At 38.2% G+C, this 24,602-nt stretch overlaps 1 protein-coding gene across 3 annotated transcripts; it reads left to right on the plus strand.

Moving 5' to 3' along the window:
• The first annotated feature begins 576 nt into the window (after window positions 1-576).
• Window positions 577-23,399, plus strand: ttc13 (tetratricopeptide repeat domain 13). 3 transcript variants are annotated; one of them, XM_026142416.2, is made up of 23 exons: window positions 579-786; window positions 3,137-3,231; window positions 4,764-4,839; window positions 4,914-4,984; window positions 5,127-5,192; window positions 7,261-7,353; window positions 9,909-10,025; window positions 10,109-10,219; window positions 12,469-12,551; window positions 12,665-12,806; window positions 12,962-13,136; window positions 14,122-14,278; window positions 14,790-14,920; window positions 15,007-15,139; window positions 15,741-15,833; window positions 16,048-16,131; window positions 16,255-16,339; window positions 16,739-16,845; window positions 17,540-17,675; window positions 18,727-18,806; window positions 19,063-19,141; window positions 20,543-20,622; window positions 20,704-23,399. In XM_026142416.2, exons 1-23 carry the CDS (start codon window positions 618-620, stop codon window positions 20,816-20,818), a joined length of 2,478 nt encoding a protein of 825 aa, XP_025998201.1. In that variant the 5' UTR covers window positions 579-617; the 3' UTR covers window positions 20,819-23,399. The 3 variants fall into 3 exon arrangements, with proteins under 3 accessions (XP_025998199.2, XP_025998198.2, XP_025998201.1); XM_026142414.2 differs by lacking the exons at window positions 20,543-20,622; window positions 20,704-23,399 and adding an exon at window positions 19,449-19,859 and having other exon boundaries at window positions 577-786; XM_026142413.2 differs by lacking the exons at window positions 20,543-20,622; window positions 20,704-23,399 and adding an exon at window positions 19,449-19,859 and having other exon boundaries at window positions 578-786; window positions 16,736-16,845.
• Window positions 23,400-24,602: the final 1,203 nt, after the last annotated feature.

Consider the following 24,602-nt stretch of genomic DNA (forward strand, 5'->3'; position numbering starts at 1 on the left):
TCAGCCCATCACAATGTCATACGATTACCAGTTATTGCATAAAGCTGTGGATCATGTGAAAAGACTGACGTCTTCATTTCATGCGACATTGCTGTCTGAAATAGTAGAAGTTGAGAGCTATATACGTGACACTAGATCACAAGGGAGTCTGATGGGGTGTAAATTCCTCATACAAGCTAAACTGGATTGGGAAGACAGGATTCCACCCTTTACAAAGGCATGGCATGCAGGTCAACTGGTCAAGAAGTGGAGTACATACATAATTTAAAATTTTAAAAAACAAATTTAGAAAAATGTAAAAAAAATAATTCGCGTTGTCTAACCTTAAACATTTATACGTTTATAAGTTTATAAGTCTCCTTTTGATGAACAAATTATCCTAGAAAATTGCCTATACTTTTATATTGAATCTCATAACGGAAAACCGTGATTTCTGGCTTGACGCTCGCGGAACCGGTTTGACAGCCGCGGAGGGTGTTGGGAAATGTGGTTTAATAGCTCCCTCCGTTTTGCGGGCTTCTTGTTCGCGTCCCGCAGATTCGCGCGTGAGGGGGGCGTGCCCGTTTGGGTCGAACTGCGGCAGCTTCCGCCCCGTGGCGTCACACATGTAGCACAACATGGCCCCTGCCAGCCGGGCTGTTGTTGTGGTAGCTCTCTCACTCTTGTACCTGTGCCGGGCGATTTTCTCCACCGAGTTCTTCTCCACTCTCACTTTATTCAACAACGACCTCCACAAACAGGGATGCAGCTCGCTGTCTGAATGGGAGGACTACGCTGCTGACTGCGGTAAAGTCTGCCTTTTCGCTGTTACTTTGCCACGTCCTCTCTGATACAACTGTCACTTGGACCCGGCTAGCCCAACCGTTTAAAGGCTAACGTTAATACGCCAATAACAGTAAGCGGTGACAGCTCGAAGGGATCATTAAGAGTAGCCTTTCCTGCCTCAAAAATAGTCTTTTTTTCCGCCAAATATGAAAGAAAACAGAGTTCAAACACAGGAAGTGGAGTTCAAGTGTAAATAACTGTAAAGAAACTTAAAAGTGCTTATCGAAAAGCTCACTTCAGTCAGCAAACTGTATGTTTTACCTTAAACAAAGAGAAGTAAACCATACTCCAGCCAAAGAACGCGCAATTTAATGTCGTCTTCTGCAGCAGTAAAATAAATATTTAAAGAGGAAAACTGAAAAGTTTTTTATAATTACAATGTCCTTTCGCTGCATTCGGCATGTCAGTAACTCACCCACTTCTATAGTTAGACTGACCAAAGCTTGTTGCAGTAACTATAACTGAGTTAAAAACCTATACAACGTGTGAAAAAGACATTTTAGTTCATTGAAATATTAATTAAAATTAGAATTCTGAACAAAAAGACAACCAACTGTAAATGTGTTACTTTCACTTGCTTAAAAACAAAATAAAAAGGAACTGACGTAAATTTACTTAGATTTGTCATTAAAGTGTTTTGTGTTCAATCGACTCTTAGTTGTTTTATGTTTTTTTTCCCTACAGTCTTTAGTTTACCAATACAAGCCTTTCATCTCATTGCCTGTTTAGATAGTTAAATGTAAGGAAAAGCAATGCGTCACCTGACTGGTTTGTTTTGCATGATGGCACGTCTGACTTTAGAAGAAGCTAAGATAAAATCTGTCTGTATGTAGATGAAATGCTTGTTTACTTTAACGCAGCCTTTAAATTTGGCAGGTTTCCTGTAAATGTTGCTGCAGGCTCGCAGTAGCCACCTCATCTCTCTCTAGCAGCAACACCTGCAATATGCAGGGGCGAGTCCTAAACATGAGCCCAGCATGTACTCCACTAAGCTTCAGTTACTCATTATTTTTATATATAGGATAATAAAAAATTATATCTACTGATAACATGTGCAAATTGATAATAGAAAAATGTAGCACGTTACATTACATGTTAACTCAATGTGCTTAACATGGAATATAAGGCCCATTAAAAATATACAAGGGACCACTAAGAGCCTGATCTGCTGGCTGCTGGGGGAAAATGTTATGTTTGATACCAGTTAAGAGTCGCAACAGCTGAATACAGGCGTGTAGAGATGGGGATTTTCTTGCCTACAAACCAAACCAAAGAAGCTCTGCTATACTGCTGAAGGAAATTTAGCGGAACTGTAGCAAAAATATTGTTTAGTGCTTTTAAAAAATGTGTCTTGTTTTCTCAAGCATAAAAATATTGTTTTTCTTCATCTAGTGTCCATATTTAACTGAAAATTAAGGTAATGGAGACTGATATGCTGAACAATGCTTACATACGTTTTCATACATCCAAGAAAAAGCCTATACACAGACCATTAAAAAACAACTTTAAATGCTAAACTCTTTACCTGCATAGTTTGTGTGTGTGTTTCTTAAGTTAGATTCACTAAAATGTCAGAATGCCTTTTTGTAGTTGTAGCGTGTACCAAACAAACATACTCTTTGCCCACGTTTAGTTTGTTGGAATTATTACGGACACCTCTTGTTTTCCCTGTGTCACTGCATTTAGGACAGAAATTATGAGAGATAATATAGTTGTACAAGTTGAAATAAACAGATTCTTAATGATTTGTGAAATATGAACCACGACATTGTTTCTTAACTTTTCACAGTGTTTTGCTTGCTTCTGATTCAATCAGAAGATTCAGTTCTTCTCACCGAAGGGCTCAATGTGGTGGTTGCTGTTACTGTGAAAATTACACCTAAAATGTACAAAACAAAGTAAAATAACACAGCGGCTTTACACCCCTAAGTTTATAAGGAACCATGCTGCATGCTCTTTTTATATGATGGACAAAAATGGTTGTGGTTAGTATTCATTTTGTACATTTGCAGCACTTAAAGACTGTCACATGCACATCATTGATCATCGTCTCATGATTTAAAGCTTTTGCCTTTTGGTCTGAGGGGCTCCGAAAATGTCCTGGAGAGCACTTTGTAACAGGCTTCATGAGTTTGGATTTCAGTGTGTGTCAGGTCAAGCCTGCTTAACTTCTCAGATACTTTTCTTTCTTTGAAACTTTACAATGTTTAATACAATTTAAAAGACATAGTAGCGTAATGGTCTGAAATACCCTGCCATTATGAACCGTTTTGTTTCCAGTGATAAATACTTTGAATCTTTGTCTTTTCAGAGTCTTCAATTTTACAGTTGGAAGACCCAGACTGTGAGGAGGGAAGCAACCCGCCCTGCGAGTCTGTGTTCTCACTTAATGCAGAGAAGATCTTGGTGAGATTTCAAACACTAGTCTAGATCTAGAGCAGCTATGGCCTGTAACGGTTTCCTTTAGAGTTAAAAAAAATAGTATATTTTATATATAGTCAAGTATATATAGTCAAGGTTAAACCACAAAACACAGGTGTGTGTAAGCAGTTTATAAACCTTTTGAAATCTGTGTTCTAATGTTTTTTTTATGTTTTTTCCAAAGCAAGACATTCTGGTTATGTTTTAGTTTTACACACATTTTCTCTTCAGCGAGAAATAAAAAATCTTAAGTTTCAGTGGTGATCAGATACTTAAGCTCACAGTGATGGGTGTGGTTGCTTTTGGTGCTTACACATGTAACCACACCCTAAGGTGCTGTTGGAGTGTGATACTGACACCCTATAATTCACCTCTATTTCACTGCTCCAGTGTGTGAAAATAAATGTACACTGCAGGGCTTCAACTTACCATTTAAAAAGGCCCAAATTTAATGACCTGGTGAATTTTGCAATAGAATGACATTCACTGATTGTAGTGATCATATTGGATCTATGTATCCCCCCCCCAAAAAAAAAACAAAAAACAAACAAAATGCAGTTCCTATCCATGAAAAAAAAAACACACAGAAGAGTACGGCACAGCTCATGGTTGGTGCTCTTCACCACAAGCTGCAAGATAGATAGCTTTTTGGGGTTGGTGAAAGTGGTTAGTGAGTTGATAGACGCAACGTCTGTGCTAAAGACGTTGTGACACACACACACAAAATTGCAGGTTGGCATGCTAGGTGCAGAAGCAACTGAAGACAAAACCTGATCTAAGGGATCTGTGATGAAGGCTGCAAGATGTTTAGGATCAAGATTTCTTTTTTAGGGCGTGGGGTGGGAGTAGTGCAGTCCCACAGTTTTATGTTAGGTGAGATTTGATAAGGATCCCCAATAAAAGGAATGGGGCAAGTGCATGCCTTGTCAGTTGCCTTGTAAAATGCTGCCGCAGCAACATTTCCATGCTGTCCAATTTGGATACAGTAATTCCACTGCAGTGCTGCCGTTTGGGTTAACATAGCAAGTACAAGATGGAAAAAAAGAAGCATTGTTGTTAATGCAGTAGTTTATTTTGCACATCGAGTCTGTGGTTGAAATTCCTGTATGTGCTAAATTTCCAGTTACAGGTCTACTTTGAAATCTTTATGCCTGCATTTGGAATTTGAAATAAAAAGTTGCTGAGTTGTTCTCTGTTCAGCAGTAGATAATTCTTCAGAGTAACCCTGAGATATTCAGCAGGGCTCTTAAAATCGCTCGTAAAAATATCCTTGAAAAAGCTGTTAACAGTTATATTGAAAATGTCATTTTACGCAAGTTGTCAACACGTTCTAAAGCTCTCCAATGAACTGAAAACACAGGTGTCGACAGCATTTAAGTGTTGTCTTTTGTTTTTTCTCCACTCAATCGAGTTGCCTTCACACAGGAAGGAAATGATTATTTTGTGCCTCTCTTGACATTTCTAATTTGTCCTTCTTGTCTTTTTTTTTTTTTTCTTCTTGTCGCCATCTCTTACAGAATCAGGCCAAATTGTTTATAGAACAGAAAAAAATACCTTTTCCTGTAGATAACCAAAACACAAATGAAGAGCTTGGTAAGTCAGCATGTTGTTCAAATGCTGTGCAGCTAAAATGCAGCTTTTCATTGTCACTTTTTCTGTCATTGCAGCTATAGGTTATGTTCTCATAGGCAATGGACTTTATGATGAAGCCATTAAACACTTTTCACTCTTACTGCAGGTATGTGTGTGCATACATGTTACCCAATACGGCTCTGCAAAAATTACCTTTCAGTTAACCTTTGAGAGATGTAGAAATTCTTTTGATGCCAAACAAAACACCTTTCTTTGCGTATTCTGAACATTTGTTCTGTTTGATACAGGGTGACCCAGAGCTGGTCAGTGCCATCTACGGGAGAGGGATAGCTTATGGGAAGAAAAGTCTGCAGGTAAGTGGCAGCTGTAGAATTCAGCACCAGTGTAAGACTTTATCACCCACAAATATGAGTCAAACATGTTACTGGTTTTAAGCAAGCCTGTTGTCTATAAATTAAGCGATTGAATGGATCTTCTACATATTGAACCTTTTTATATGATGTTTTTGTTGTCTGGATTTCTACCTGCCCAAGAACAAATGATGCAAATTAGCATGTGGCTAACTGGTTGAAGTGTGTCTTTCCTGCAACAACCCAAAAAACTACAAAGCAAATGTTTCTTTCCCAGGATTTTATTTTCCTTTTATACCATCTCACATTTTTATGTATTATTTTGTTGCACTTTAAAGGTGCTGTAATAATACAATTTACTTATTTATTTACTAGCCATTAAAATGCATTTAAAGTGGGCCACTGGTTATAAGCAACCTTACTGGCGACCTGATATCCAAGTGGTGAAAGCAGAGAGCACGTTAAACTCACAGGTAAATCTCTCTTTGTGTGCATGTGCACTGTCGCTTTCCACTAAAAGAAACAATGCCACAAAATGAGCTTAAAAAGCAACTTTTCTTGTATTGTGGGATACAAGTCTCAGTAGCAGAGGTTTCAGATGTAACCGCTCTTGTTATTTCCACAAAGAGATGGGGAGTCTGTGAACGCATCTGAGGAATACTGCTTTCAGAAAGAGGGAGGACTGTTTTACACTCGATGTCAGATCTTCCTTTTATCCTCAAAAAATTCCCAGAGTCCCTTAGGCAATAGTCACACAGGCCTAGAGACCTGTTGGCAACTATCTGGACAGGAGAACTTACATGAGGAAGACATAATTTCCCTAGAGGTTGCCAGGAAATATGTAAATGATTATGCATGAAAGATATTGAATTAAAATATAAGCAAATAATGTTTTACACCTAGTTTGCTAGGATGCCCGTCATAACTCCCAGCCTCTGAAATGTTTAAAGAGCTCCAGCAACAAAGTAAAACCCAAAGCCTGTAACCAGAGCAGATTCTTTTTAAATTCTTTCACTATAATTTTTGGGAAACAACTGTCTGCAATGACTAAATAGGTGAATCAAAACAAAACTGCATTTCGTTGCCCTGTACCTGTGCATGTGCAATGACAATAAAGTTGAATTCTATTCTATTCTAAAACAAACACTACTAATATTCTGCTTTCAGTGTTATGCAAAATGGTTTTTAATGCAAGCTAATCTGTGATTGAAGCATAATTTAATGTTGCAAGAAGGGAAATAAACCAATTATATAGTGTTTTCATTACTGAAGCAGTTATCCATCTGCATATCATCTTAGTCATAATATATTTATGAACTGTCGTAAGAGATCATCAACGGCTGTGGCTTAGGAGGTAGAATGAGTCCTCTACTAATAGGAAGGTCAGTAGCTCTCTGCATATGTAGAATACGTCCTGTGTGAATGTAGACTTTATAAATACAATCCACTTATGATATTTACTTGGGAGAGAATGTTGCTGGTATTTTATCAATGTGTCAGAAACACTATTCACTACTGTGCTGTGAAGGACTTGAGCTTAAACTTCAAGGCCGATGACTCATACTTCAGACTGTGCACACACACTTTGTTTAATGGACAGCCTTTATTTGCATTTGTCAGATGTTGAAATATATTTATTCATATTCTCGTTTTATGTTCTGCCAAATTGTTCTCAAAATCAAATTTAAAACAATTCTGACCTCCGCTGAGTTCGGGCTGCACAGAGAGTTGCTGTGTGGATGTGTTTTGTTGGACGCCTTTGGGGAGGTTTGTGGGTTTTGTTTTGGTTTATTTGTCCTCAAATAAAAAGAATCCTGTATTTTGTTGACAACAGCAGTTTCAGGTAAATGCAGAGTGATTCAGTGTGACATTCAGTGAATGCCAATTCAATCTGCCAGGATGCTGCGGTTATGGTAGTGTGCCCTCCAGAATAGGGGGGAGAAGAAAACTGCTTAGAGTAGTTTTTGTGTTTGGTGTTGTTTGTGGCTTTGTTCCAAGTTTTGTGCGCAATATGTTAAAGTTTATGGCAACAAAATGTAAGTGCCTCTCTCCTCTTGTGTGTCCATGCCAGGATATAAAGAATGCCGATTTGGCATTGTACGAGCTCAACAGAGTCATCACCCTCGAGCCCAGCTGGCCAGAGGTCTACGAGCAGAGAGCAGAGGTGAGAGGTGACTCTGTGGCAAATGTGATCTATTATTAGTGTTCCTCAGCACTGATATATTTTATGGCTTTCAAGTACTGCAACAAGCTAAGACAACAGTTTAACCATAAACAATCAGAAGAGTCTGTTCAGTGACAGGTTGCTTCTCCCCAAGACAAGAACTAACAGACTTAAAAACTCCTTTGTCCCACACGCCATCAAACTGTTTAACTCCTCTCTGGAGGGGAGAGGGAGGAGAAACAGGAGGACAAAGGAGGGGGGAACAACTAAGCTGTAGTGCCTCTTCACCTCACTGTACAATACCTTGTGCAATACTTTTTGTAAATAGTCAACAGTGCAATAGACTCAATACTTGAAATGTGCAATTCACTTGTATTTTTATTTTTTATTCCTATTTATTCTATTTATCCCCTTTGTATATTTTATTTATATATATGTGTGTGTGTGTGTGTGTGTGTGTATATATATATATATATATATATATATATATATATATATATATATATATATATATATATATATATATATATATATATATATATATATATATATATATATATATATATATATATATATATATATATATATATATATATAACAATTCTGTAACTGTAACTTCGGTCGTTGCTGTGCTTTTTGGAAGTCGAATTTCCCAGAGGAACCCACCCGAGGGATTAATAAAGTTCTATCTTATCTTATCTTAACAACTGTTGGTAGCAGTATAATTAAACTGATTACATGTAGTTGCCTTCCTCCTGTTTTGTAGCTAATTTTTCTGCTTCTAATTGTCAAGTTTCGGATTAATTTTGAGCTTTAATGTCTAATCAAGACTAATCTAATCAAGCAGTCAGAAGTTGTACTAAAGAGAATTCGTGTTCCATGAACTTTTTAGGTTCAGTTTTCAAGTGGAGTTGGTGACTTTTAAAATGCATCGAGCTGTGTTGTTTTGGTTTTTTAGACTAGAAAATACATCACAGCCAAATGAAAAAGATCTGCAGTCAGTGAGTCATCAGCCAGACATAAAATGTGAATGAGCTACAAATGTGCTCCAAGCAATCAGTCACCTCTCTCCAAGTCTGATGAGCTCCTCCTGCTTTGATTTTCTCCCAAATGATTTATCTTGACTGTTGAAGTTGGATCAGTTTGGAAAGCACAGAGTTTTTTTTAATCATAAAACATCATTTGCATTATTCACAAATAACTCCCCCAAACAGGTTTTGTCGATTTCATCTGCTTTCACACACACTGCATCCTGGAACTTTTCTAGGCATTACCCAGCAAGATATACTTGATAATGCAAATTAGCCTGGCAGCTTCCTACTGCAAAGTCTCTGTGATATCCGATTATTTTGATGTAAGACTAGAGGATGTTGAATTCGCAGCTAGCGAGCTGCTTTGCCTCCTGGACATTTTACTCAGCCTGCACCTAAACCACACTGAGTTTTTTTCAGAAGTGAGAACGTGCCAGGCACAGACTACATCCTGTTGTGCACAACATATGAGAAATGGTGTCTTTATACGAGTCTGATTCTCTTAACATGTTCAGAAACGGCTTGAAACACATCCTCAATAAATGTTAGCAACTTTTCATATAATCATGGTTACTGATGAAGGTGATCTCTTTATATTTGGACAACACATATAGAAGTAGTAGCAGCTGCCTTTTACTACAAATAATCGACAATGCATTGTCATTTTGAAAGAGGCAAAATATAAATTTTAAAGTGAATTCAAATAAGTTTTAAGCTACAGTATAGCAAATAATATTAGGCAACAGCAATATTCAAAAACAGTTGGGCACATAAACAGTCACCAGACATGGTTAGAGTTCTGGCAACTCTCACAAGATTAAAGAAAAGAATTCCCCCACTGCAGGTTTCACTCTGCTGTTTTATTTACCATTTCCTCTTTGGGACTTTTATACCATTTGAATTTAAACACAACACAGTGAAAAATGTAAATAAAAACAGAATTAAATGCTTTGCAAATCTCAAAACCCATAAACCATATTTTTATTAACAGTAGAGCATAGAAAACCTATCAAATGTTTAAACTGAGAATAATATTAGTTTGCTTTGTGTTTGATGGCAGCAACATCCCATGTCTCTAAAAAAGCTGGGAAAATGTCATGTTTATTGTTGTGTAGCATTCCTCCTCCTTTTAACAAGAGGCTGTAATCCTCTGGGAACTGAAGCAGTCCCGAGTCCAGATGTGTCAAATGTTTTCAGTTGGTGAAAGGTGTGGGCTGCATGCCAGTTCAGGACCTGGACTCTTTTTACTATGAAGCCATGCTGTTGTATTAGCTGTACTGTGCAGTTTAACATTACCTTGCAGAAATATGCAAAGCCTGTCCTGAAAATGATGTCATCTTTTGAGCACTGCAGTGACTGAATCATGCCTGTTTTTCATGAAATAAAAACAACAAACTTATCTTTATTCCCCCCAAATGTTCTTTCGATGCGGTGTAAAAGCAAAGAAAATAATTCAGTTCATCAGTATTTTGCAACAATAAAATTAAAAAGATGAAATGTGCAATTCGGTGCTTGTGTGTTTAGATCCTGTCTCCTCTGGGTCGCATCAGTGAGGCTCTGAGTGACCTGACAAAAGCCATCCAGCTACAGCCCTCAGCTCGTCTCTACAGGCACAGGGGAACGCTGCTCTTCATTTCAGAGGTTTGACAGTCAGATGCAGCATGAACGTACATATATGCCTGTATGTTTCCATGTGATGACTCTGTGCTTTGCTCTCTGTTCAGGACTATGTGGCCGCTATGGAGGACTTCCAGCAGTCTTTAGAGCTTAAGAAGAATCAGCCTATTGCCATGCTGTATAAAGGCCTGACCTTTTTCCACAGAGGCATGCTCAAGGTGAGCTGTTCACAGTCTCATATTCCCAGTATGGCCTTGTCCATATCAAAGATAAATAAACAATGTGATATCACTCACTGGTTAATGAATTACTGTTTGGAAGACTCGTGGCCTCCACCATCACATTTTATTGTAACCAGATATGACCACAGATAATGACATGACTTGTTTTTTTCTACAATCAGATATATCAGAATTTCACTAACAGAGTTTTTGTTGCACAAACATCCTGTTAGTGCATGATTACACCTCATTTGTGTATCCTGTCTATATTTATCTTTTCACTTTTAATTACCAAAATATTATTTGAGTCAACAACATCAAAGAGGATTTAATTTAATGCAAACTAACAGGGTCGTTCTCAGCTCGCTGCTGGAAACACAGTCACAGAAATGTATTCAAATGTCAGCTGACTGTTTTGTTTTTTTGTTTGGTTTTTTGGGGGGGTTGTTTAAATATTATATTTGCGACTTACAGTGTCAGGAGATGAAGGGAAGGAGATGAATAGCTTAATACAAGCTCAAGCTTATTGGGTTTCATGCATATTGTGTTCTAAGCTTGTCTGCAGATTTAACTTATTTACATATATGCAGCTGTGAAGCAGATGGAACCACATGCTTTGGTAAAGTTATTCAATTTGCTTTAACAAAAGTCAACTTTGTTAAAGTTGACTTTTTTTTCATTTTCTTCCTGGCCTTTCTGACGGATGAGATTGTTGCTGTGTTATACCAGAGTTTTCTGCTAGCTGTTTGTTGTGCTTGGTGATGTTTAGCACGTTCATGCTGAAAGTGTCTCTTAATGCTGGGGTAGCTGCTTTCGTCTTTGATAAAATCCGCTGTGCACCACAAGGGAAGTAAAAATGGTAGATGAATGATAAGATGTTGCTTAACTTCTAATTACTATGTTAATTTAAAGTCTGCCCAAGCCAAGTGCATTTTTATTTCCCACACACTGACTAATGTGTGCAGAGCAGCACTTGAATCTACATGACATGTAGATGCTAAACATAAAGGATTTCCTGGGGGAATCCCAGCTGCAGCTCCTGCAGGCAGCTGACAGTTAACTGCAAACAACAACATTAGCGCTTTTAATGATAGTTGCGAATGTGATTGTTGAACTAATTGCTTACTCTAAATGAGAGAGTTGTGCCCATTGGTGGAATCTGCTTTTTATTTGCATGCTATGCACTAAGGTTGGGCGATATGTACATTTTTTCTAACTGACATTCATCGGTCCCATATATGACGATAGGCGATATATCTGCACAGGTGACTTTTTGATGGGCAGAGCAATGTAATCATGCACGGACTGTTTTGCACGTTTAGAACACAGAAGAAGTCCAAACTTGGAGGAACTAGTTGTCCAAAAAAATTGAAAGTCAGCAATTTCGGATTTCTTTGACTTTAAACTGGATTAAAGAGCCAAACCTGAGGATGTAACCGCAACCACCGCTTGTGCAGATGTATATTTAAATAAAATGTTTTGTTTTCTATTTCTGAACATAGGCTGCTGCCTTTCTTTCTGTTATGAGTTTGAGTAAATAAATCGCTCCATTTGGGGGCAGTCTGAGGAGGGTGCATTTGCTCCCAGCTGGAAGAGGATGACGTTAAAACAGCCCTATTCCCCCCCCCCCCCCCCCCCCATTGACTGCTTCTTTTAGCTTCAACTGACATTATTAGCAAACCTACTCATGGGCAAATAAATAAATAAAACGACCAGTGAAAGGCTCAACCTATCGTCGATGGTTGATAAATTCGTCCAACTGTCCAACCTTACTATGCAAAGAGTGGCTGGACCAGGCTGAAATATCTGAACAGTTCTTAGTTGGCTTTCTATGGCACTTGGTGTGAATAGTCACAGATGGTGTCTGATGATCCCCTGTCTCAGTCTCTCTGTTGCATCACTATGATACTGATTTCTTAAATATCTCAGTTGGCTGGCTTGCCACAATATTTTGTAATAACGTTGTGCTGAACACCTAAAACTATCAGCATTACTGTCACCTTTGTTTGTAAAGCTAGGACTGTAATTATAGTAAACAGTTTAACTGTTAAACTAAGTGTTAAACAGTTACTGCTACACTCCAGCATTTAGCCATGTCCACACTGGGGTTACATAAGACAAAATCTGAATGTGTTAAAGTTCTGAACCACCTGCTGACTCAGAATTTCTGGTCTGCGTGTTCCTTAATGCATTTCCTCTCAACTGTGTTGTCAATGTATGTGAAAGGTTGCTTTTTTCTTTATCAGGAAGCCATTGAGACCTTTAAAGAAGCACTGAAACTGAAGTCTGACTTTATAGATGCCTATAAGAGCCTCGGACAGGCCTACAGGTACAAGCACTCTGCAGCATGCTTTCTTACTCCATGCATAAATGCAGGATGTCACTTTGACATAGGGTATTTAGCCAAATATCAACAGTTGCTTTTCCTCTTCCTTCTCCCAGAGAGCTTGGTGACTTTGAATCAGCCATGGAGAGCTTCCAGAAAGCCCTCATGCTGAATCAGAACCACATCCAGTCTCTCCAGCTCCGTGGCATGATGCTGTACCACCATGGCTCTCTGCAGGAGGCCATAGGCAACTTCAAGGTAGAATTATCCACAACGAAGTAAAACAGGCTGTCCTTACACCCCTCTCTGCAATTTTAGGAATTTTTAATTTACAGGGTTTAGGGTTTGCTAGCAGCAAAAGGAAAGAAGTGGTAATGGATTCACATGCAATGTAATTCTCTTGTTTTCCTCAGAGGTGTCTTCAGTTGGAGCCTTACAACGAGGTGTGTCAGTACATGAAGGGGCTGAGTCACGTGGCCATGGGGCAGTTTTACGAAGGCATCAAAGCTCAGACTAAAGTCATGTTGAACGACCCTCTGCTGGGGCAAAAAGCCAGCTCTGAATACCTCAAAGTTAAATACCTCAGAGGTGGGTGGGTCTTTATATATATACACACACACATGCATACACATTATGACTGATCGCAGATAAAGAGAAGAATGCTGATTCAAGATCAGTCTTATTTTACAGGGTAAATAAAAAGTCTGCTCTCCAAGTCAGAGCTCTGCCTACAGGATAAACTGGCAGATGAACAAACCTCAGAAACCAATGACTGGGGTGATTTATGGCAGCTACAACTGTCAGCTTATAAGACTGCCGCTAACATGCTTAGGATACCACGTGACACCTGGAGACTTCCTATAGAGTCCATTCAAGACATGTTTTCAAAGAACCTAGAGCACAAGAGTTGTTCAGGCATAGGTGTGCAGTCTATTACAGAGTCTATACTGAATGCATTATTACTAATTGTTTTAACAAAAAAGGAAACGGACAGTTATATTTTAGATTCTCCAAAACGTCACATTGCTTGTTTTTTCGTGTATTTTTCATATTTTCAAATGTTCAGAGTTTCTTTGAGCATTGGAGGCTTTCATTAAAACAATTGTTAAAGTACAAAGTTGAGGAAACAAGGGGGGAGTGACATGCAGCACAGCTGAGGTCAAGGCCACCAGATGTGATATACAGAGGAGTATTTCCAGTGTATTACTTTTGCATTAAAGAATAGCATTTTCTTCTGATTTAATTTTCAGGAGAACTATTGCAATTTTAAAAAACCCAGGAATGTTAGAATTTGATGGGCTTTTTAAAAAAACAAACAAAACAAAAACAGGAAATTAAGGCTTCTGAATGTCCTCCTGGTTCATCAGAAGAAAGCATTCATTCATTCAGTCTCATTTGTGCTTGTCCCCTTTTTGTATTATTTGGCCATGATAGACTCTTCTGTATACCTTAACCATGCTTTTTCTTTATTTTTAGCTTCAGTATCCTTTGACCTAAACCACCACCTCATAATGCACCACCTCTGGTCTATTTACTTCTCACATAAAGGTCCTGTTTACTTGATTTCTTCCAGAGTACTCTCGTTACCTGCACTCCCACCTGGATATCCCAGTAGCAGAGTACAACGTGGACCAGGACTTACCGGGAAACTTTAAGAACCACTGGGCCAAGAACCTGCCTTTTTTAATAGAGGACTATGAAGAACAGCCTGGCCTGCAGCCACATATCAAGTGGGTTTGGGGGACTGTTAACTCTGACCATAACGATCAACTGTAATAATGCTGCGATGATGAAGTGATTAATCTAGCTATTCTTTATATAAATGTCAAGCTTTCTCTGAGGTCAAAGCAGAAATTATTGTGACAGATTACATTTATTTTCACATTTCAATCTGAATTTAATTTAGGATGCCCTACGCTTCACCTTAAGTCTGTCATCATAAGAAAATCTAGGAAAATCAGGACCATCATAACTGTGGTTTCCTGAGCTTCAGTTTGTAGCAGTTTTCATGAGCTAAAACACGAGGCAGCGTTTTGTGGTTGAAAACCAACACCTGCCATGTTTTCCATATGACACGAAAGCTCCTGTGTTCATCAAGTAGATGTTTTTATGCATGCATGTCAGCAGGCTCGAACTACTTCATCTGTTTTGTGATATTGTAGAAGGTTGACAGCCAGTGTCTAGGAAAAAAAAAAGTGCGTTTCATGAAAGCCTTATTCTCCACGTCTTTCTGGTTGGCAGAGACGTGCTGCCACAGAACTTCGACAGCTACAGCAATGAAGTTCAGAAGCTGATCTGCACGGCCGACCATCTGGGGGCACTCATGCAGTATGACACTCCTGGTTTTCTACCCAACAGAAGAATACACAGAGGTACCACAGAGACAATGCCACAGTTTGAAAAGATCACCAAGTGTTAACAAGAGCCTAAAAATAAAGAGCTGTCTGTGCTTCTTCAGCCATGGGATTAGCAACCTTAGAGGTAATGCAGGCCATGCATCGGACATGGAGCAACTCCAAAGTGCGAGTCAACGGCAAAACCAGGCAAATGCAGTGGAGAGACATGTTTGACATAGCAGTCAAATGGAGGAGGTGAGAAACACACAAAATAAAAAGGACTTTGTACCAAATTTATATGAGATCACTCAGATCAAATTTATGGAGGCACCATTATGTTTGACATCTGTATTTCCATTGGAAAAGAGTGGCATAATGCAGAGACTGTAGGGAATTAATTTTAGCATCACTCTTTTAAGTGCATGTTTAGCTTGGACAGACATTAATGAGTAAAACACCTAGAAAAATGTTTCTTTCTCATTCCACAAGAAATTGGGTGTTGTGAAGAGGAACTATGGGATCCTAATTATCTCCAGGAAATGACTCTAAAACTGAAAACTGAAGGAATAGGAAGGATACAGATGCTGACATATGATGTTTCAACTGTCCTGCATTGCAAAATGAAGTCTAGACTGAAGCTGACACATGGCTTAAGTTTTTACCGTGTGAGCACTAGAAAGAACTCAGCAGTCAGGTCGTTTTTCACATTTCACTGTGGTTTACTTATCCTGGTAACTAGCCTGTTCTCACCAATTCTGGCCAAATTCAACAAGTCACTTTCCCACTAGAGTGTTTGATGTGTGGTTAATTAGATTGCAGTGTTGAAACACTAAACGGGCCTTTCCTGTACTCGTAGGATCGCCGATCCAGACCAGCCAGTTTTGTGGTTAGACCAGATGCCTGCCAGGAGTCTCAGTCGAGGCTTCAACAATCACATCAACCTCATCAGGTAACAACTTGGCCTCGAAGACGGCGTCAAACACTCTCATGGGTTACAGGATTGAATTTCCATATGGCCTCACCTTGTAGTGCAGAAACATTTATTTCAATTTCTTGGAATATGACGTATCTCTATCATTCTGTTCCCTTTGAGAGCCTCATTCTGAGAAGCTCCTTGAAAAGTAGTATATTGAGGTCTGTTTTTTCCCTCTTTATTTGTCCAGGGGGCAAATTATCAACATCAGATACCTTGCCTACTTTGACAACATACTTGACTTCATCAAAGACAGAATACTGGTCTACCACGGGTAAAACCTGAATCACAACTCCAATGACTTTGCAGAATTCCTTGAAGCATCATCTATGGCTTAATTATTCTTGCAGTGTTTTTGCTGTTTCTGTAACCAACATGTTCTTATTGTCTGTCTCAGGGCATACAACCCCAGAGGCCTCCTGGAAGTCCGCCAAGCTCTAGAAAATGTGAATAAAGTAGAAGATTTGCTTCCTATAATGAAGGTAAGAAGGATATGAGAGAATCTAGTTCAGGTTGCACTCAAGGATTCAAGTGGATATTAGTTTTATTCTACTAGTAACACTAGTGATGTTCATTACTTCCCAGTTTTGTGTGTGAACTTATATCTATAGCTTAGATCTGGAGCCTAGATCTATATGCTGTTGATCCAAAAAATCACATCAAACTTGACTGACAGAAACTGAATTTGAAAAAAACATAAAAGTTTAAACGCATGTATTACATTTTTCCATATTAAATTTAATCAATATTTGGTTGTCATGTAGTTTAAAATATATTTTGATATTGATGAATGTTTGCCCATAAGAGACCTTTTAAAGCAGCACAACATCCTGTTTTGTTTTTGTTTGTTTTTTTGTTTGGTGTGTTTCTTCCTGAAGCAGTTCAACAGTAAAACCAGAGATGGCTTCACAGTCAACTCGAAGGTGCCGAGCCTGAAGGACCCTGGGAAAGAGTACGATGGCTTCACCATTACCATCACTGGAGACAGGTGCAGTCTGCCGTTCTCTGTGTTCAATATTCTAAAAGAACACTTTCTTCAACACTAACATTTCATATAAAAATTAAATATAAATATTTGAACAGGGGAATAATAATCACAAGGATCTCCTAGAAGGTATATTTCATGAACAGTAAAGTATTTACATACGTAGGTATGTGTACAACACAAAGGTCAATCAAAAGGTGCTAAGAATATGTTTCTTGTGCACAGATAAGGAGCAGTAACTGTCAGAATTTCACATGTTTTACAATCAGCATTGGGAGCGCTGGATTTTTGAACTGAATTAGAATTATTCAGGTCATTATAATAATAATAATAATTAGTATTATTATTATTATTGTTATTAGCCATACCTGCACAGTTGTCTCTTTCCACTGGTACTATTCATCTTTTGTAGCTCCCCGTGACTTTGTCCTTTCACTTTGACTGAAATCAAATTTAAAAAATGTCAGAAACAATGGGAATTTTGTATCTCTGAAAAAAGTGACTACTTAAAAAAGGAGGGCAGTTGAAATTTAATGTTTTCATTTAATATGTGCAGACTCATTACTGCAAAAACCAGTAACACCTGTTTTTTAACATGTGCTCCACAGTTTTTAGGTAGATGCTTTACACTTCTACACACATAACCAGATATTTCCAAGTTTTACCCTCTGAGGTGTTTAATTTTCTTTTATTTCAGGGTGGGAAACATGTTATTCTCTGTAGAAACGCAGACAACTGAAGAGCGGACGCAGCAGTACCAGTCAGAAATAGAGTCCATCTACAAAGACCTCACAGCCAAAGGAAAGGCATTGATGTTATCAAGCGAACTCGGGGTAAGATTCCTGCTGGTAATAGAAAGCAGATGGTGGTGCAATGTGAAATATCCATTTCTGGACAGCTTTAAGTAGATGACATCTTAAGTTAACAAAGGATGTTCCTTTCTCTAAAGCAATACCTGCAAATAAAATGTTGTTTTTGTGTTCCAGCTTTGGTTCTAGTTTTTTTTTCTTGCGGTTTCATATCTCTGATATTGTCTCTAGTGTCTGGGGTTTGGACATTTGGCAAAAAGATTTTTTTAATATATTTTCTGAAGAATAAATAGAAAATATTTACAAGTTGAATTCTGTTCAAGCAGTATCTAGCAAAAAGGTTTTGTATCGAGCTAGAAACAGTCACAGCTGCAGGAGAACAGATGGATCTGTCAATATAAACATAAAAACACATTAAGTCGTATTTATTATTTATTAGAGTAGCAAGGCTGTTTACAATCTCTTTACATAAGAGATAAAAGTCACTTTAGAAAAGACAAGGCAGTGTTCAAAAGCAAAACAAAACATAAGCCTCATGTCTGTTTTTTCCTCAGCGTCTTCCTCTCCCCTCTTATTCCCACTCTGGCCCTCTCTACTGGAATCACATATTTTACTTGTCTAGACAAGCAAACTATGAGTAGAACTGATTAATTCTCTGTCACTGTTGGATTTAGCTGAGTTTATTTGCTGCCATTCATTTCTGTTGATGGTTTTCTGTCAAACTGCCGGAATAAACAGAACAAACCATTTAAGCAGTTTGTCTTGATTAAAAAATCTGTGCCGGCAGCCTACCGTGACTTGTCTGTGGTCAACAGTGGTCCTGACTAAACAACTAACAAACAAGAACTAAACAGGGTGTTCTCACTCCTCTGTAACAGAGACCTGGAACAATGTGAACATCCCTCCTGGCTTTCGCTCTTTGTTCTGTTTTATTATGTCTGCAGCCTTCTCTGCTTTCACCCCGTTAAGATAAACCGTAACTGAAGACAGCACACAGTGCAGCAGAGGTCACGACTACATTAAGCCTTTGTTCACAACTGAACAGCTGATTCTGTGATGATCTTTGTTCTTTCAGGATGCAGATGCAGTGTGTAACCTGATCCTCTCCTTGGTTTATTACTTCTGCAACCTCATGCCTCTTTCCAGAGGATCCAGGTAATTTCAAAGTCAAAACAGCCCACAGGTGCAATATGAAGCATTTCTACATTTGAATGATAAATGGGAGAGAGAGTTTCTTTGTAGCTGTCATCTTAGTTTGGAAAAAACTCCCAGAAACAATGGCCTAGTAAGACTGAAAGATAAATGCAGGATAATAATATTAGTGTTATTTTAGTCTGTGGTCTTGAAACTTGAAACTCTTGAAACATGTCAGAGGAAGTATTCAGCTAATGAAGCATCACTTTCTCCTCAGTGTGGTGGCTTACTCAGTGGTGATGGGGGCACTGATGGCCAGTGGGAAAGAGGTCATTGGTAGGATCCCGAAAGGAAAGGTAAATTAATGTGAATCTTACTTCAGTAGAAGAATATATAGCAAGTTTTTATTGACTTAACACTAATCTCTATGACATTTGTTATATATGGAAGTAATGCATAGGACCAAATGCAATTTTTTAGCAGATAATTAAATATTTTAAATGTAATTTTTTAAAAATGGGTAACAAAAATTTGAAAGCTGTCCATTGTCATTTACACTGGTGCTTACTCTACCATATGTTATGTAAGATTACATTGCTTATACGGTCTAGAATGTGTTTCTAGGTCTCAAGTCGTGTTTAAATGAGCACTATGTACATGTAGGTGCTGATTTACCTGGTGCAGAAGGACTGCAGACTTCATGATTTCCTCTTGCAGGAGTGGTGCAACATTCAGAGATTACATTTTTTTGGTGATTTGTGGTCACTTCATCTTCTGTACAATTTTGGACCATCATCACTTCAGCCAAAGTCCAGATGGTTTCAGTGGTCCAGAGTGGCAGCAGAGCAAAGGTTCAGTCTTCAAAATAACATATAATCAGACTGGAAAACTTTTTCCTCATAAGAAAGAAAAACCATTAGCTCTGCAGCAACCTCCCTTGCTGACATATTTGATAACAGTCCAGGATAATCGGTTTAAATCCGTTTAGTTCTTTTTGCCTGATTAGTGATGACATCAGTGTCTGCTGCCTTCACCTGCTTCTCATATGTTAACTAATAAACATGTTTAATTAAACTTCAGGTCATAGTTTTCTTCAACTTTGCAGTGCTTTTTTGGTACTTACTTTAATAATTAGAGATTACAAGTGCTGGGATGTATCCGCTGAATTGAAAGTGGGCCAGGGGTCAGTCCTTGTCTAAAATCAGATGTGGTCTTTCATCTATGATACATCCTGGTATCGCTGATCTCTGTCTCCTGCCGTTTACTGCATGTAAGAGAGGATTGTTCGCGTTCCTTGTTCGTGTTCAAGTCGAGAGTGAAAGCAGGTGTCTCACAGATGGTATGAACAGTTGGCAGCCCTGCTGTGTTTTTCTTCATATTGTTGCTTCTTAAGGAATTTTCCAAAACCCTTCATGATTTAGTCTGACCACATTGGAAAGAAAGCGGGCTTCTCATTTTTGCTACACAGCGTTTAACTTCTATAAAGTTATCTGTCAATTTTTAGAAAAGCTTTCTTTTTTTGTAAATCTGCACTGCAAAGAAAGAGCAGGAACTGGCTTGTTTAACTTCAAGTGTGTCTTGGAAAGCATGGTGCTCAGGTTTATTTACACGTCTCTTTATTTATGGAAATGTGGCCTTCGCTTCAACTACTGTACCTATCCTTTAAGCTGGTTGCGGTTGTGTGGGAGTTTGGGGGGGTTGTTTGTTTGTTTTTGCTTGATTTAAATATATATATATATGTATATATATCTTTTCAGCTGGTAGATTTTGAAGCCATGACCACACCCAGTCCAGATAGCTTCAGTAAAACAGCAAAGAGCTGGATGAATCTCAAGAGGTACAAAGAGTAATAATTTCTCTGGTGTGTTATTTGTCTGCTTCAGAGGCACATTATCTGACATTTTCTCTTCCTCTCTAGTTTACCAAGTTGGTACCAGAGTCTTCCATCTGTATCAGAGTCCTTCCCGACAACCAGAACAATGATTGAGGTCCTCAACACAGACTCATCTTCACATTGTCCAAAAAAGTCTTAACACGACTTGTGCACTGCAGAGAGGTCTGTTTAGGAAAGTCTTAATAATAAAGCTCCTGCACTGGGTAGAGCCTAAGGGACCGTCATCTTCTACATCCCAGTCAACACTGGACTGAGATCGGCAAAACCATCTCGGCACAATTAATTAGGAATTAATTATTTAAAATGTAATAAGGGTTTTGGCAAAGTAGTAGTGTGAGCTCTTTTTGAACCTTGAAGGAAGTGAAAGGCTTTTAATGCAAATTCATGGGATTGCTTTACTCTTTAAAGAGGTGACCTCTGTTTTAATTTACCAAAAGTTGATCTTACTGTTTTATCCAAATCTTTGTTGCCTGTTGTTTCTCCTTAAATCCATGTAAAAAATCAGCTTCTACTTAAAAAACATGGTTTGAAGGGTTTTCAGAAATCTTAGGTTGACGTGCTAAGTCACCTCTCTGCCACCTGTTTTAAGTTCTTCAACCTCTGTTGTCAGGCAATTCAACATTTTTCTTTTCTACTTCTTATAGCACAACCTTAACTCACAGAACTCTAAGGATAAATTTAGGTGCTTTTGTTATTACTGGCCGATGTTAATTCCTTAGATCCACACTCTGTGTTTGTGGAAACGATACTGGATGGTGAAAGCAGGATGTTTCAGTTTGTTTGGGATGCAGAAGCGATTCTGTCCACCTTTTGCTCTTTCTCTGCTTTATAGGCCTCGTGCCTCAGACACCCAAAGCACAACCAACGCCATCTGTCCATCGGTCGGTATGAACAAGCTTTCTTTGCAGAGTCATGCCGAAATCTCTTACTTTAGGTTACCAAGAATGTGAAATGGCACTTTCTGGTTTTATTTAACATTAAAGATTGTAATTGACACTTTAAACATTTTCTGTTAAACCACTGCTGTGCACGCACACAGAATCCAACCTTTCAGCAGAGAATGAGTCTGGGGGGTTTTAAAAATATGGAACAAAATTTCAGGGCTATTGTTTGTCAGCACTTGAGCAAATATGATTTATTTTATTATTTTCTTTTTGTTAATGATGAATAACAGCAGTCAGAGATTTTAGAGAGCTTTCAGAGCCATTTGGTGCTTTTTGCGTAAAATATCAAACATTCACCAAATCTGCAGGTGTCTTGTCGTTATCAGTTTTGAATCTACAAAAATTACAAAAAGTCAAAAAGTTTCTTGACTTTTTCTCTGGTCTTTTATAAGTTCAATCATTTTGGGGGATTTTTTCATTACAAATGCATTAGACCATCTGTCATTAAAAACAAAAAAACTCTTAGAAATCTCCCCAGAACTTGTTTAAAACAAAAAATTAAATACACAAAGTTTAACCTGGCCCAATCAAGCATAACATTCAACCACTAAAACATTTTTCTTCCATGGAGCAACAATGGTAAATGATTGCAATTTGGTGTTATAATCAAAAAATAATTGCTTTACTATTTTATTGCTTGGATAATGATAATTATTTATATTATTTTGCATTAAAAGTATTGAGCATTAAGTATTAAGCTCTTGATTAGAGAGCTTTTGCATTCTGGTGATCGAATAAATATGTTAAGCACATGTAGCTCTAAATGGCTAACATAAAACAATTTCACCGTAAATAAAACCACAAAGAAATCAGACTGGCTTAATGAGAAGACACTTCTTTATAGTTTCAATCATTAGCTCTTAAACACTACATTTAAATTTTTAAAGTTTATGAATGTAATCGGACTTACCTGACCAGAACTTCAGATGATCGTCCTCTAACATCTGTGACTGTTGTGCCTTTAAAGATTCATTATGGATGGAGAAAAGCACACCGCATTTATTTCCTTCCTGTCTTCCCTCGAACTTGCATCAGCTGCCTCTCTTACATCGAATATTAGCTCATAGATTCAGTTTGCTTCCTCATCACACCTGAGAGCAATATCTTTGGGAGATAAGGGACATGTCTTAAAGATTAAAATATTGTCTTTGATTATTTTAACCCCCCTTTTTATTACATATGTAACAAGTTCTTGTTTGAGTTTTTGATATCTGGAGAAAATCTGGTCTGAATTGGAATGTACTTCAGTTTAAATAATAAGACTGATGGTGTGGTCTTTTTTTGTTTGTTGGTTTGTTGTTTCAGAAAATCTGGGTGAATCCTGCAGGATTTTTTTTCACTTAGGTAAAATGTAAACATGCAGTAACCTATGGAAATAAAATTTAAGCACAGTGATGAACAAAATGAGAAGGTGTGACTCACCTGGACTAATCTATCATATTCTGTGGCCTTTGATGCTTAAAGACACACCATTAATAGTCATATCAATACTGCAGTAGTTCTGTTTTTTGAATGTCCACAACAAAGCAGTCTCTCCAGTGTTTAATTGGTTTTCGCACTTCACCAAAACGTCAGGTCCTTTGGGGTTTTTTCTTATCGATGGTTATGCTAACTGGTTGTTATTTTCTTTTCTGTGCTGGGTGTCCCAGTCATTTATTTCTGCAATGGGCTTTAGAGTGAGGAGTGCACAACTTATCTAATGTCTTCAGACTTGAAGGAGGGACTTTTTTATGAAATGAATGTTCAGCAGTTAATAAAAGTGTTTGACAGTTTTAACAGTTTGTGGTGATTTTTGTTTTCCTCACAAGAAGTTCACAAACAATAATTTAGTCAAGAAGAAAGAAAAATGCATTCATGTTTTGGTGTGGCAGACCGTCAGTTCTGTCCTTACAACGTATATATATATTTAAATTACATGTACCAAATGAAAGTGAAGTCAGTAAAGAAGTGTGCGTCTTCCTTTGGCTGATCGCTCTAGTGGTCACCACAGCAGATCTGGTTTTCCTCTTTACCTCCCGCCTGGCAGCTCCATCTTCAAAATCCTTTGTCCAGTATATTCACCATCCCTCCTCTGCACGTGTCCAAACTATTGAACATTCACATCTCACAACTTTGTCTTCAAACTGCTCAACCTGAGCCGTCCCTCTGATGTACTCCTGTCTAATCCTGTGCATTCTGGGCACTCCCAGTGAAAATCTTAACATCTGCATCTCGGCCTCCTCTGGCTCCACTTTGTGACTTTTTGTCAGCGTCACTGTCTCCAAATACATCATACCTACCGTCATTGTTTTAATTCTTGGTGCTGTCCATCTGTCACAAATCAGCTCTGACATCCACCCACTCTACCTTGAAAATACTCTTCTTCACCTTCTCTTATGTTCGCATGCTCATTTTCTACATTTATCAGCTCTTCACAGGACTCTCCCACCTTCTCAGCACACTCTGACTTGTTAGCACATTTCTATTTCTCTTTGATCACCCTAACCTTCTGTTCTTTCTCTCGCTGATTTTGAATTATGACTGTAAAATATCTGATCTGCTAGGTTTAAGTTTACTGTTATTACAATTATTTAAACAAATACAGTTAAAATGTAGAAATCACTCCACTTTCCCTTGAGAAAAGTATGTCATTATTGTATTATCTGGACTAAGAAGTATTTTCTTTACTGCAGTTCAATTTCATTCACTTAAATTTGTTTTTGGTAGCGTATGTGGGCTTCCATATAGGGTGGACAGGTCATGCTTTGTAGGCTCAGTTTCGTAGACACGGATTAAGCCTAGAGGCAGGATAAAAGAAACATTCAGGGAAGTTCTCCAATGAAAAAAGGCTAAATCCATGTCTGGGAAACCAAGCCTGAGAGATTTGCATTCAGATTTAATGAATGCAAAACTCTGTTTTTGCACTGAGGCTCCTGCAGTGTTGTGCATTAAGAGTCATTTCACACCCTCATCATTGTCAAAATCTCTGATCATGTCCAC

Source organism: Astatotilapia calliptera, chromosome 15, assembly GCF_964374335.1.
Source record: "Astatotilapia calliptera chromosome 15, fAstCal68.1, whole genome shotgun sequence".
Classification (NCBI taxonomy): domain Eukaryota; kingdom Metazoa; phylum Chordata; class Actinopteri; order Cichliformes; family Cichlidae; genus Astatotilapia; species Astatotilapia calliptera.

What these genes read in the sequence shown, in the direction of transcription:
- ttc13 (XM_026142413.2), top strand. Translation starts at nt 618, where the DNA reads ATGGCCCCTGCCAGCCGGGCTGTTGTTGTGGTAGCTCTCTCACTCTTG. An exon ending in GGCCTGCAGCCACATATCAA is followed by an intron (nt 14,279 to 14,789) that starts GTGGGTTTGGGG and finishes TCTGGTTGGCAG; the next exon opens with AGACGTGCTGCCACAGAACT. An exon ending in TGTTATCAAGCGAACTCGGG is followed by an intron (nt 17,676 to 18,726) that starts GTAAGATTCCTG and finishes TTGTTCTTTCAG; the next exon opens with GATGCAGATGCAGTGTGTAA.